General features: G+C 31.1%; 1 protein-coding gene across 1 annotated transcript; it reads right to left on the bottom strand.

The window, feature by feature from the left end:
* Positions 1-337: 337 nt before the first annotated feature.
* LOC143236309 (techylectin-5B-like) lies at positions 338-1,704 on the bottom strand. Its single transcript, XM_076474586.1, has 4 exons — positions 1,698-1,704; positions 1,076-1,240; positions 834-991; positions 338-352 (listed from the first exon to the last, which is right to left on the bottom strand). The coding sequence occupies exons 1-4, from the start codon at positions 1,702-1,704 to the stop codon at positions 338-340; spliced, it is 345 nt and encodes a 114-aa protein (XP_076330701.1).
* Positions 1,705-13,381: the final 11,677 nt, after the last annotated feature.

Below are 13,381 nucleotides of genomic sequence, written 5' to 3'. Positions count from 1 at the left end.
ACGTTAACTGAGCCACGCCTGTCCATAAAATGTATGATAAATCTTATACGTTAGAAGAACAAGCGATAGGATAGACATATAAGGTACTTGTATATTGTTTCTTCATTGTAGTTTTAATTTTAACATTAATAAATGTTTACTAATAACAACACAAAATATGAGATTTGAAATGTAATTATTAGAATAATATGAAAAAACTTTCTTATTACTGAAGGTCCTAGATTATATTTTCTAGAAACACTAAATTCATGTAACTATTCAAACAAATAATTAATCTGAAAGCGAGAAAACGGTCAGTATTGAGTTGATTTCGAACTTCGGGATATTATTGAACTTTTCAACACAGCGCCATCTGAAGGGGAAAAGTGTTAATGATTCTACAAACCAAACAGAAACAGAAGACAATATGTCATGTATAAATTCTATAGATATTAAACACACTTTTCTTAAAGTATTAGCGGAGAAAAACTTTATAGATAAACATTTTAATTATAACATTTTTATAATTAAAAATATTTTAGATTATTCAGAACACATTAGATTAAAGTAACAGTCGTAAACATTTTCCAAAATTACTTTACTTGTTTACGATAAGATATCCACTAAAATATCATTACACACTGAGCACAGAAAAAACATGTCAATAATATCTGTCTATATTCTCTGTCTATCATGACAGATGACGTAAAATATAATTTCGCACAGTATATTTAGATTTTATTTATTATTTAGTTACCAATAATAAACTACACAGGTCTTATTTTAATCTCTCTTGTCTTTAGTGTACTGTGTTTACTTTTCCACTCATACCAGGTAACACCGGTTGTATCTACCTTATCTTTTCTGTAATACAAACCGTCTAGATTGGAATTATGGCATGAATTATACCACCATCCGCCTTTGTGGTTTTGAGCACAACTACCGCTATATTTATCGTTCTCTTTATCCTTGGTACTGAACTTCATGTTGTTGTGGTGATCGAGAGAATTTACTAAAATAATATCGAAATAATTAATAAATAATACATAAACAAGTAATGTAAGATGTTATATACTGGAATAATGTTTAAACTCACCGGCGTCACCCTTGTACGTTTTGTAACTCATTTTATATAGTTCTCTTTCACTTCGTACCAAGAACTCGTCATGCTCTGCATATCTTCGACTTCCTTCAAAATCTTCCAGATCAACACGGAACACCGTATTGTCCTGATTGTTCAACGAGAAGATGGCGTTATTTCCTGAAACAAAAGCATTGTATAATAAATAAATAGTAAAAAACACACTACTCACGATCTACAGAAATATTCAGCTGGTTTTCCAAAATCTCCTCTTCTTTCAATCAACTAGAAATAAGAAAATAAATAAGAAATACTGAGATAACTAAGTTTTATAATTATCAAAATTATTCTGTCTTTATGAAACCTGTATTCATACCATCTGAATTTATGTTTCATAGATGCTTTTTGGGATAATATTATCATAATATCAAGTTAAACTCCTATATTCCATTTTTTTTTAATGTGGGTTCCGTTCTGAAACTTATTTTGCAGTTCTCTAAATAACTGAATTTATATTACAAACCAGTTTATTCTTCTATGGAAATAATGGTAAACTTTTAATTAAATGTTTCACGAAAACAACAATTAACTGAGAATTAACTAAAGCTGTACACAAAACAATGTTTAGTTCACCTACCGTCCATTCTCCTCCTGATGTCTCCATATCACAGTATACACAGATCGACTGGTTAAAAAATCGTGGCTGAATCTTGTAGACACAACTGGATCGGTTTAGTTGTGGAAAACACATCTAAAGAGTAACGGAGAAAAACTTTAACATAATATGAAAACAAAAAAGTAGTTGAACATATAGTGTTAACAGAGATAATATTGTAATATTTAGGTTTAATATTCCAACTTGACAAATAATTATTTTAATACCGTACAGAAACACATTCAGGCTTAAAGACTATGATTTTGTTTTAACTGAAAAATTTTCTAGATATGCCTAGAAAATTACTTTAGAAAAATTTACATCTTTAGGTTATTATTATTATTTTTATTTTATGGTTAGCTTAAAGGTGTCGATCTTTAACTAAAAAGTGAAATAAATCATACATAAAAAGATCCAAGTGTAAACAAGATACTGTTTAATATTACAGTGATATTTATGAGTTATTATGGACTGTGTTTTTTTTCTATTATTTATGGTAAATTAGTTTTTAATATTCTCCATTAATGTAATTCTTCAACAAAGATTAACTTTTTTGAAACCATGGTGGCAACACATTATACTGTTTATTAATTAACTACTAAAAATTTAAGACAATAAAACTAAGATGGAAAAACCAATTAAATATAACAATGTCCATATATAGTCATTGAACCTGAAATAATAATACAGTTTCTGCCCAATTAATACCAATAGTAAATAGCCTCGGTTCAGTCACACTTACACCTGTGTTGATCTCCCAGAAATCACATTGACACCCATAATGTCTCACATCATTCACACTGAAACCCATAAAAGCTAACAATACTTACACCGACGCTCGTATTAATTTCACAACAGTCACTATGACATCCAAAAAGGTTTCATACAAGTTCAACAGGCATAATAAAGTCATATATGTAACTGTCGATCATAACAGTCTCGCTCTAGTAACACTGACATCACAAGTTAGCATGGCACTATGGAAACGGAAGTGTGACGTTATATGTAATTAATATGTACATGCAAATGAAACACTAACCATTTATTAATTAAAGGTTAATTACTTAATTAGAATATATAGTAACTACTTCATGTAGATATACAAAAACCATGTTTGTACGTTAAACTCAAGTTACACATTTTCATCTGTACTCTGGAAACTTAACCCTATATCCAGCACCATAAGCCCACCGGAATTACACGAGAAAGGTTATTCTGGACTAAGTATGTAAACAAACCTTTAAAACAGTAATGACTGTAATGTATGTAATTTATATTGTATTGCAGTAATTATAAGTATTACAAGTAAAAATATAATTTTAATTTAATACTTCTTTCATTTGAGCTTTAAATTTAAATTGATAATAATAAGATAATTCATTTAACAACGCATTTTTCTGTTTGGAAAATGTGTTGTACAATGTTTGTGATTTTAATTAAAATAAGGGAATATTAAATGTCTGTTGATGTAAGTTTTCGATCTATTCTTGTAAAAAATGAATAATTTAGGATCTATAAATATGTTTAAAATGTAACAAGTTACGCTTCACATTACATTAAAATTATAAACTACAGACAACAACTCTTACGGTAATAATAACTCGAGTGTTTATAAAAAGAAGCGGAAAATTCAGATGTTGACTAGAGCCATATTTAGAAAACTATAAACATTTCTTGGACTCAGTGTGAAAAACATCAGATACAGCTATTAACATGGTTCTAGCTCTTAGTAATTTAAGGAAAACCCTTTTTTGGATATCCTGTTTAATACAGCTATAAAACCATGTACAACACTGTACAACACTGTAAAGATATTAAGTATTTTGTCTTTCTTCGTGTTCACCCAGGCTGATGCCCATCATCACACAGCTTGTAATACTGTTGGGCCACTGAAATGAATAGTGGACTCCATTACAGAATTAGTAGATCTGGCGAGAGAGAGGATTTCCATTTCAGGAAGTAATATACTTTAGTTTACGGAAAACTCAAACATCGATTGAAGGAACATCTAAAAGAACAATTTGTCAAGTTAGAATGTCAAACCTAAATGTTATAATGTCGTTCTTGGTAACACTGTGTGTTCAACTACTTTTCTATTTTCACATTAAGGTTTTTATTCGTTTCTCCTAAGATGTGTTTTCTACAACCACTCTTGAACAAACATTTTCACCGCTTGTTAACGACAAACAAAACCGATCCTTTGAACAATATCTTTGTGTGACACAGACTACACAACAAAAGCCACCTCTACCAGAAGACTTTGCCAGTATCTATAAACAACAGCTAAACCGAACCAGCGGTGTCTTCGAGATTCAGCCACGGTTTCTGAACCAGTAGATTTCTGTATACTGTGATATGGAGACGTCAGGAGGAGGGTGGACAGTAGGTGAACTAAACTTTCTTTTGTGGTATGTTTTAGTTAATTTTGAGTTAGTGATTGTTTTCGTGAAACATATAATCAAAAGTTTGCCACTATTTGCATTGAAGAAAAGCTACTTCAATGTAGAATAGTAATGTAGAAGAATTGGAAGTTTTAAAAACAAATACACGTTTAAAAAGAAAAAAAATGTTTTTGTTTTAATTTTTTTCATCACAGTATTTATTATTGATTTTCTTATTTCCAGTTGATCCAAAGAAGAGGAGATTTTGGAAAACCAGTTGAAAATTTTTACAGATCATGGGTAAAGTACAAAAATGGTTTTGAAAATTTAACCCTGGAGTTTTGGTTAGGTAAAACTTTATATATTTATCTAACAGTTTTCAACTACTTATTTCTTTTTATGTTATTTACTATTATTTGTCAATTATTTACTGTGTTATAAACTATTTATTTATTATATACTACTTCTTTTCTCGTTGACCAATCGCGTTGATCTGGAAGGAAGTCAAAAATGTGCAGAGCATGACGAGTTCTTGGCAGAAAGTGAAATAGAACTCTATAAAATGAGTTAGAAAACGTACAAGGGTGACGCGGGTGAGTTTAAACTTTATTCTACTACATAACATCCATTACCAATAGTTTATATATTATTTATTTATTATTTGAACATTATTTTAGGAAATTCTCTCTTTTCCCCACAACTACATGTTGTTAAGTACCGAGGATAAAGACAACGATAAATACAGCGGTAGTTGTGCTCAAAGCTACAAAGGCGGATGGTGGTACAATATTTGTCACAATTCTAACCTGAACGGTTTGTGTTATACAGAAGATAAGGTAGATACAACCGTTGTTACTTGATATGCGTGGAAAAGTAAACAGAATACTCTAAAGACTAGCGAGTTGAAAATAAGACCTGTGTAGTTTATTATTGGTCAATAAATACTAAATAAAATATGAATATATTTTGCACAATTATATTTTACGTCATACGTGACGATAGACAGACAAGATAGATATTCGTAACATGGTTTATTTTTTCTCTGTGTGTAATTATATTTAAATGCGTATTTTACCATAAACAAATAAAGTAGTTTTGGTGAATGGTTGTGACTGAATTTATTCATTACATACTGTTTTCTGTTCCTGTTTAGTTTGTACAATCAATAAAGTTTTTCCCCTTCAGATGGCGCTGTGTTAAATTCTTAATAAAATCACTAAGCACGATACCAATTTTATACTCACTGTTTTCTGGCTTCCAGATTAATTGTTTGTGTAAATGTTTATATGATTTTGGCGTTTCTATAAAATATAATCCAGTATATCCAAAAATAAAAGAAGTTTTTCTAAGCGGTGAATTTTTTTAAAAAGCTTAAAAAAATCCGACAGTTCCTGTATTATTTCAGTCATACTTTATGTTGTCACTTAGATACACCAATTTATACGAACTTTATACATCAAAATACAAGAATATTATATTTCTATCCTACATGATAGTCTTCTAACGTATAACATGTATCATAGATATTCAAGATAAGCGTGGCCCACTTGTTAGCGTGACGAACTGCTGTTCTGTTATTTACGTTTCCTGATATGTTGAGAGTATATTACTTCTTATTTTAAAATCATCTTTGACACATTAAATCAGATTATAGTTTGTTTGAAAGTTCGTCAAACAAAAAATGTGAATCGTTATGAAAGTTACTCTTTAATAAGTTTTTATTTTTACATGAATGTATCATAAAAATTATAAACACAACGGCTCAAAACATTTAAAAATAGTGTCAGTAATGCTGGTGCTACTATGTTTACAATCATAAATTATTTTACAAATGATGTTTCAATATACCAAGATATCAATATTGAATACTAATACAGAATTAAAGAAAATATGAAAAAAGATTAAACTAATGACATCACCACCACTGTTTATTAAAACCCGTATTCAGTTTCCATGGTACTACGTACAAGATGATTTATTTTAATTTCACAGAAGATGAGTGCTTTTAAAAGCTATGTACAGAAAGTTTAGCTTATATATACATATTTATATTTTATTGGTTTAGTTAAATTATATCAGTGAAACAATTAAATATGAAACAGTCTTCATGGTATTCAATAATTTGTCGAAGAAAAACATTTACTCTCCAAAATAGCAATTTCTGTTTGTTTTTCCGCCAGAGGTCCACAGTATCCCAAGTGAATTAGACTGTCCTATATAATAATCGATCATAGACATTAAACTTATCCAAGAATAAATTAATTCGTAGTTTAATATTATATATCATGTAATATAACAAGTGAACGTATAGACACTGAAGATGCCATATTTTTAACACGAATGTTATACAAAATGTACAAAGTGTTTAATACTGATAGAGGTTCTGTAGACACAATAATATTCTGGACCTGAAACACTTTAGACACAAAAAACTTTTGAATCATATTTTGTAAGACAATTAAAATGTTATAATATTATCATTTTATTATAAGTCATCACGATTATAAACGATACAATAAAGTAATTTTAGGTTGTTATAGGGTGACATTAAACTTTAGTCTACCAATAGTAAAGAATATAATAACTTTGAAACCAATCTTTTAAGAGCAATAATTCATGAACATTTTAACAGTCAGCAGTGAAATATTTCAAGTTCTAGACTTGTGTTGATGAAAGCCCAGCAGTATAGAAAATTTATTGTGTCATTTTATGAACTTTTGTACAAATATCAACATAAATATTCTTTTCCAACAACAGCACCAAAGTATGTAGGTCAAAGGTACATCCTCCTAATTAGTATTGAGGCACCCCATATATCCTCGACAGTATATTATAGAAAAAAAGACAAACATAGCTTGTGATATCAGAACAAAAATACATCTGGTGCTTGTTTGGATGTATAAAATTTATGATAATGCCAGATATCTTCTCTGTAACCACACTGTTTAAATTATTTATCTTGGTTTATGAATTTCGCGTAAAGCTACAAACACGCTATCTGCTCTATCCGTCTCTAATTTAGTAGTGCAATACTGGAGGGAAAGCAGCTAGTCATCATCATCCACCGCCAACTCTTGGGCTACTCATTTACCAAAGAACTGTGAGATTGACCGTAACTTTTTAACGTCCTTATGGCTGAAATAGTGAGAATGCTGGGTGTCACGGGGATTCGATCTCGTAACCCTCAGATAAAAGTCGAGTGCCTTAACCACCTGGCCATGCCGGGCCTGTTGGTTAATTCATAAGTTAAATTGTATTACGTCAGTGGTTACCAAACATTCATGTAAAATAGTAAATATTCAACACACATGAAAGAATCTTACCCATTGGTACTGAATAAAATCGTAGGATCTTAATATTATATTACATTTGTGTTCCGCATACCCCAAAAAATAATTACTGTAGAAAATGCAATTAGTAAGATATTTCTTAAAATATTATATATCTAATTACTAAATAATAAAAGAACGACACTAAGAAAAACTTATTCCATTCTTCCATGAATGTTCTAAAAAAGAGATATAAATAATACTCTGAGTCGAAGTAACAGTTAATGTACTACTCACTAGTGGTCGCTGTTCTGGAAGGCCTGAAATTATAGTGTTTTGAATATTATCATCTGTGATCAAATTATTTGACGCAGTTCTGACTTATCTTTTATCTTATCACCTGAGATTATAACTACATTGAGTAACAATGTTTGATGCTATATTACTATTATCTCACATCATTCTTTCCAAAACTAGTTATATACATTTCTGATATTGAAGTTAGTAATTAGGCCTAGGCCTACCGTGCTAGTACTCAATTAACACTAATAAAGGTAAAACTTTCCGTTCACCGATTCCTTTCACCAGGTTTCACTAATTCGTATGGCTGAAACGGTAATATGTATATATATACGGTTAAAGGGAATACAATGTTAAAATAAATATTACACAATAAATGATTGTTGAAACATGACTAACCCTAAACAAACTCTACATATGTTCCAATGTATTATGACACCACATACAGCAGAAACTGAGAAGATTCCAACCTAAGTGAATTTTTACAATATTGTGGCTTCATCTAGGCCTAAATTATCCAGAAATACAAAATATACGTCCGGTACTTTCTTATTACTAGACCTAGACCAGCTTCCTTGTTTAATATTATATTTTTTCTACTTTTATTTCTACTGATATTGAACTCAACTTTCTACTCTACCTGGTTTATCAATTTAACATTACTTTCGTCTCTAACATGAGACGTGTTCACCGTGTGTTCTACTAAATCTAGTTTATTTTGTATTTATCTATCACGTTTTTAATGTTTCGTGATCTTGAATTTTAGTTACATATATTTATTTTCACTGTAAGTTCAACCACAGATACAAGAGATTTTTAAATCTCGCATGAACAAAGTTAGAAGGAAAATGTAAAGTAGATAAGATGTGACTTTGTTTGTCATATGTTCCAAATTTGTCTACAATAATACCTAAGATATAATGAAACAAGTATATAGAATATAGTGTAACATTCCCTCCGCGTTGTAAATTAAATATTTCTCTGAAAAGTGCTAAAGATAGGATGGAAGAAAGTGATAAATGTGAGAGTTACAAAATTCCTTTTATCCGTGGTCAAACTTACACTGACTAAGTATGTAGAAAGGTAAAATTCAGGATGAAGAAATATAAAAACTATAGAAATATAAAAAAGTTAATGAATGATATAAGTAGAACATGTGATGGAAACATCTGTTATAGACTCGAATAACAGTGGGTTACTAAGACAGGTCGAATTTAAAATGGAATTAAAATCATATAAAGTATCGAAATAGAAAAGTATATACATCGTATTAAACAAGGAAGCTGGTTCAGGTGTAAAAATGATAAAGTACTGTGCAGATGTTTTGTAATTCTGTATAGTTTAAATCGAGATGAAGCCACAGGAATGTTAATCTTTATGTGGGAAAAGAAGATCCGACCATCGTTCAGCTGTACTTGTTATGATAGTGTAGAATACAACCTGATATATATATATAGATGTTTTTGGGCTAGTCCCTGTTTTAATAATTATTTACTTTGTAATAATGAATCTAATATTGTATTCTGTTTAATTATGCATAGATTCTTTACCATTTTAATCATATTAATCACTGAAACCTATAATTTAACGACAAAATGGATTCTGTAAAACTGAAAGTTTCACCGTCAATAGAGTTTAGTGAGTACCAACACCCTTGGCCGAAACTTAATTACTAACTTTTACGTCAGAACTTTAATTTGGGATTACAAATGAATATAAATAATGAGTGATGCTTGAATTATATCTACGACCTAGGGAATATTTTAAATATTTCATTTCCACAACATTTATGAAAGAAGTAGTCTACGATTCTGTTACTGCGTTTTTTAATTTTTAAATTAGTATACTGTAGCTATTAGATATAGAATATTTTACGAGACATCTCACTTATTGCATTTGTTACAGTTATTATTTACAGGTACATTCAAGATAATTGTAATATGGCTTTCAGATATAGAATATTCTACGATTTTTTTTAGTACTATTCATTAAGGTTCTTTCAGATATATAGAATATTTACTATTTTACATTAATGTTCGGTAACCACTTATGTAACTTAGTTTACTTTAAGAACTAGCCAATATGGTTACAGTCTGGATATATAACATTACCAAATATTTTGTACATCGAAATGATTACCTGACGCTAGTACAGCGGTAAGTCTACGGATTTATAACGCTAATATCAGTGGTTCGATTCCTCTCGGTGAGCGCAGTAGATAACCTGATCGCTTTGCTATAAGAAAAACACACACCCAACCAATCAGTGGATGTGTTCGTTCAAGTGTGGTTGTAGAAAACACATCTAACTAAAAATTTTAACATGAAAACCGAAAAGTAGTTGAACATAGAGTATTACCAACTATAACATTTAGGTTTAACATTCTAACGTAGCATGTAGTTACATTTAAATGTTACTTTATTCGATGTTCAAGTTGTCAGTAAACTGTAATACTTCAAGTAAAATATATTACCTTCTATAGTAGAAAACCTCTCTCTAGCCAGATCTACTAATTCTGTAACGGAGTCCACTATTCCTTTCAGTGACCCAATAGTATTACAAGTTGGGTGATGATGGACATCAGTGTGGGCCAACACGAAGAAATACAATATATTTATCATCTTATAGGCTGAAAGAGCGAGCATGTTTGGCGCGACGGGGATGCTAACCCGCGACCCTCAGATTACGAGTCGCACGCCTTAACACGCTTGGCCATGCCAGGCCGGACGGTAGGTGAACTAAACTTTGTTTCGTAATGTAGCTTTAGTTAATCCTCAGTCAATGGCTGTTATCGTGAAACATTTAATGAAGAAAAACTACTTTGTTCCACGAACTCAGTTATGTAGAATAATTGGAAAATAAGTTTCAGAACGAGCCCAGGTTTAAAAAATTAAAAATAGTAAACTTTGTTAAGAACATATAACGTTTTTTATTAATTGTTTCATGATATTTCTTCACTTATTCTGTTTATCCAAATGTACTAATCATCACTTTTAAATATACAGCTTATAAGACTTTTTTACTTATTCGTTTTAGTTTGTTTTTATATATACATCAAAATGTTAATCTGTGTTCAACCTGACACTTTTTACATGATAATAAACATATATCAGTGTTCAATAACACATAGGAATCAACTTTTTAGTTTATACCATAAATTGCTTCAAGTTTCTTGAGGAATTACAAGCATATTACTTCTTAGTCTAGAATCGTTTTTCGAACAAAAAATTTGGATATTACGTTTCTCACGAATTAAGCACAATGTCACATAAAGGGGGGATCTGTGTTCTGACAGTCATGGGTATCGAAACATGATTTGTAGCATGGCGAGATCGAAGACATACCGCTGTGCCACTTGGTGCCAAATTAGTGAGATTGGTTTTAGTTTAAAAAAGTATGAATTTCTTAAGACAGTTTCCACATATTTTGTACAGAATAATGTTGAATAATACAGGAATATATATTTTAAAGTTTTATTTTGATACTATAAAACTTAGTTATCTTAGTATTTCTTATTTATTTTCTTATTTCTAGTTGATCCAAAGAAGAGGAGTTTTAGAAAAACAGTTGAAAAGTTTTATAGATCTGAAAGACTTTGACAGAAGTCAAAGATATGCAGAGTATGACGAGTTATTGGTGGGCCTGGCATGGCCTAGCGCGTTAAGGCGTGCGCTTCGTAATCTGAGGGTCGCGGATTCGCGCCCGAGTCGCGCCAAATATGCGCGCCCTCCCATCCGTTAGCCCTCGAGTTGCTTTGTGCGAAATTCCAAAACAGTTCTTGGTACGAAGTGAAAGAGAACTCTATAAAATGAGTTACAAAACGTACAAGGGTGAAGCGGGTGAGCTTAAACTTTATTCCAGTACAGAACATCCTACATTATCTGTTTATATATTAATTATTTGAACATTATTGAACATAACAACATGATGTTCAGTACCAAGGATAAATACAACTATAAAAACACTGGTATTTGTGCTCAAAGCTAAATTGTTTTGAATTTCGCGCAAAGCTACTCGAGGGCTATCTGCGCTAGCCGTCCCTAATTTAGCAGTGTAAGACTAGAGGGAAGGCAGTTAGTCATCACCACCCACCGCCAACTCTTGGGCTACTCTTTTACCAACGAATAGTGGGATTGACTGTCACATTATAACGCTCCCACGGCTGAAAGGGCGAGCATGTCGGGGCCGTGCTCAAAGCTACAAAGGTGGTACAATAATTGTATTTTACGTCATCTGTCATGATAGACAGACAAGATGGACATATATTCTTTACGTTTTTTATTTTTTCTCAGTGTGTAATTATATTTAAATGGATATTTTACCATAAAGAAATAAAGTAATTTTGATGAAAGTTTACGACTGTTACTTTAATCTAATATTCGTATTATAATTAAATTGTTTATCTAAAAATTTTTATTGTCTACAAATACTTTAAGAGAAATGTGTTTAATAACCATATAATTTATATATAACATATTGTCTTCTGTTTCTGTTTAGTTTGAATAATCAATAAAACTTTTCCTTGCGCTGTGTTAAAAGGTTTAATAATGTTCCAATCAACTGAATACTGACTGTTTCTTAGCTGCCAGATTAATTTTTTGTGTGAATATTTACATGATTTTAATATTTCTATAAAACATAATCTTGGACCTTCAATAATAAGAAAGTTTTTTTCATATTTCTCTAAAAATTACATCTTTACTTAAATCAATAATATTGCAATACAGAGTTTCAAATTTCATATATTGTGTTATTAGTAAACGATTACAATATGTACCAAAATTTTTACTTTTTCTTATTTCTTGGCACGAAGTGTTATTTCCCAATTGCTTATGCCTAAAGTAAAATGGAAAAAGACTTATTTGTTTTTCAAACTTTGCTCTTTTGACCTGGGTAATGAAATTTTCAAATTCAGTGCTGAGTAGCTGATTGAAAATTTTCTCGAACTTACAAGAATTTTCAAGAACTTCTAGATTATTGTAGAACTTACAATAATTTTCTAGAATGTTGTAGAACTTACGACAATTTCCAAGAACCTTTAGAATTTTCTAGAACTTTCCATAGTATCATGTATTTAGGGGCTCACCACTCACCACTTCAGTTTAGTTCTAGCTGCCTAAGTGAACACATAGAACCTATCTGATTTTATCAAAGATGGCATCAAGAAGCTGCAAGCATCCTCCAGACACATTCTGCTATGTATGTGGCTAATTTATCAAGACAAGAGCGAAAATGTACTCTGTGATAGCATCTACTGAAATGTGTGTAGCCTACAAGGTACATTTTGGCATGCCTGTCAAGCCAAACCCTAGGCACTTCATTTTACCTGCGAGCGCTGCAAAAAAAACTCTAGAAGGTAAGACGGACAATTTTTGCTTGCTTGAATATTAAGATTTTATATTATTTAATTTTTAGATCTTTTAAAATTTAAATATCTTTTGAAGCACCTCAAATAGGAACTAAACAGCGTAAACACCTTGCTAGAAGCCTTGCAGTATGATGTGTATGGCTGAGAGGTTATCGGAGATTTAAAAATGGTGGCACTCCTGATGTGTCTCCAAGGAGGCTTTATCAAGTTTCCTTGTTGTCTTTGCCTTTGGGACAATAGCAACACCGCAGTGCACTACAACAGGAAGCACTGGCCACACTTGACCGAGTTCTCTGTGGGGAGGCACAAAGTCAAGTGTGAACCACTAATGGGTCACCAGAAGGTGTT

Source organism: Tachypleus tridentatus, chromosome 13, assembly GCF_004210375.1.
Source record: "Tachypleus tridentatus isolate NWPU-2018 chromosome 13, ASM421037v1, whole genome shotgun sequence".
Taxonomy (NCBI): Eukaryota; Metazoa; Arthropoda; class Merostomata; order Xiphosura; family Limulidae; genus Tachypleus; species Tachypleus tridentatus.
Note: the sequence above shows the minus strand (reverse complement) of the source record. Positions and strands in the feature narration are given on the sequence as shown.

What these genes read in the sequence shown, in the direction of transcription:
- LOC143236309 (XM_076474586.1), bottom strand. An exon ending in AACGTACAAGGGTGACGCCG is followed by an intron (nt 992 to 1,075) that starts GTGAGTTTAAAC and finishes ATATTATTTTAG; the next exon opens with TAAATTCTCTCGATCACCAC.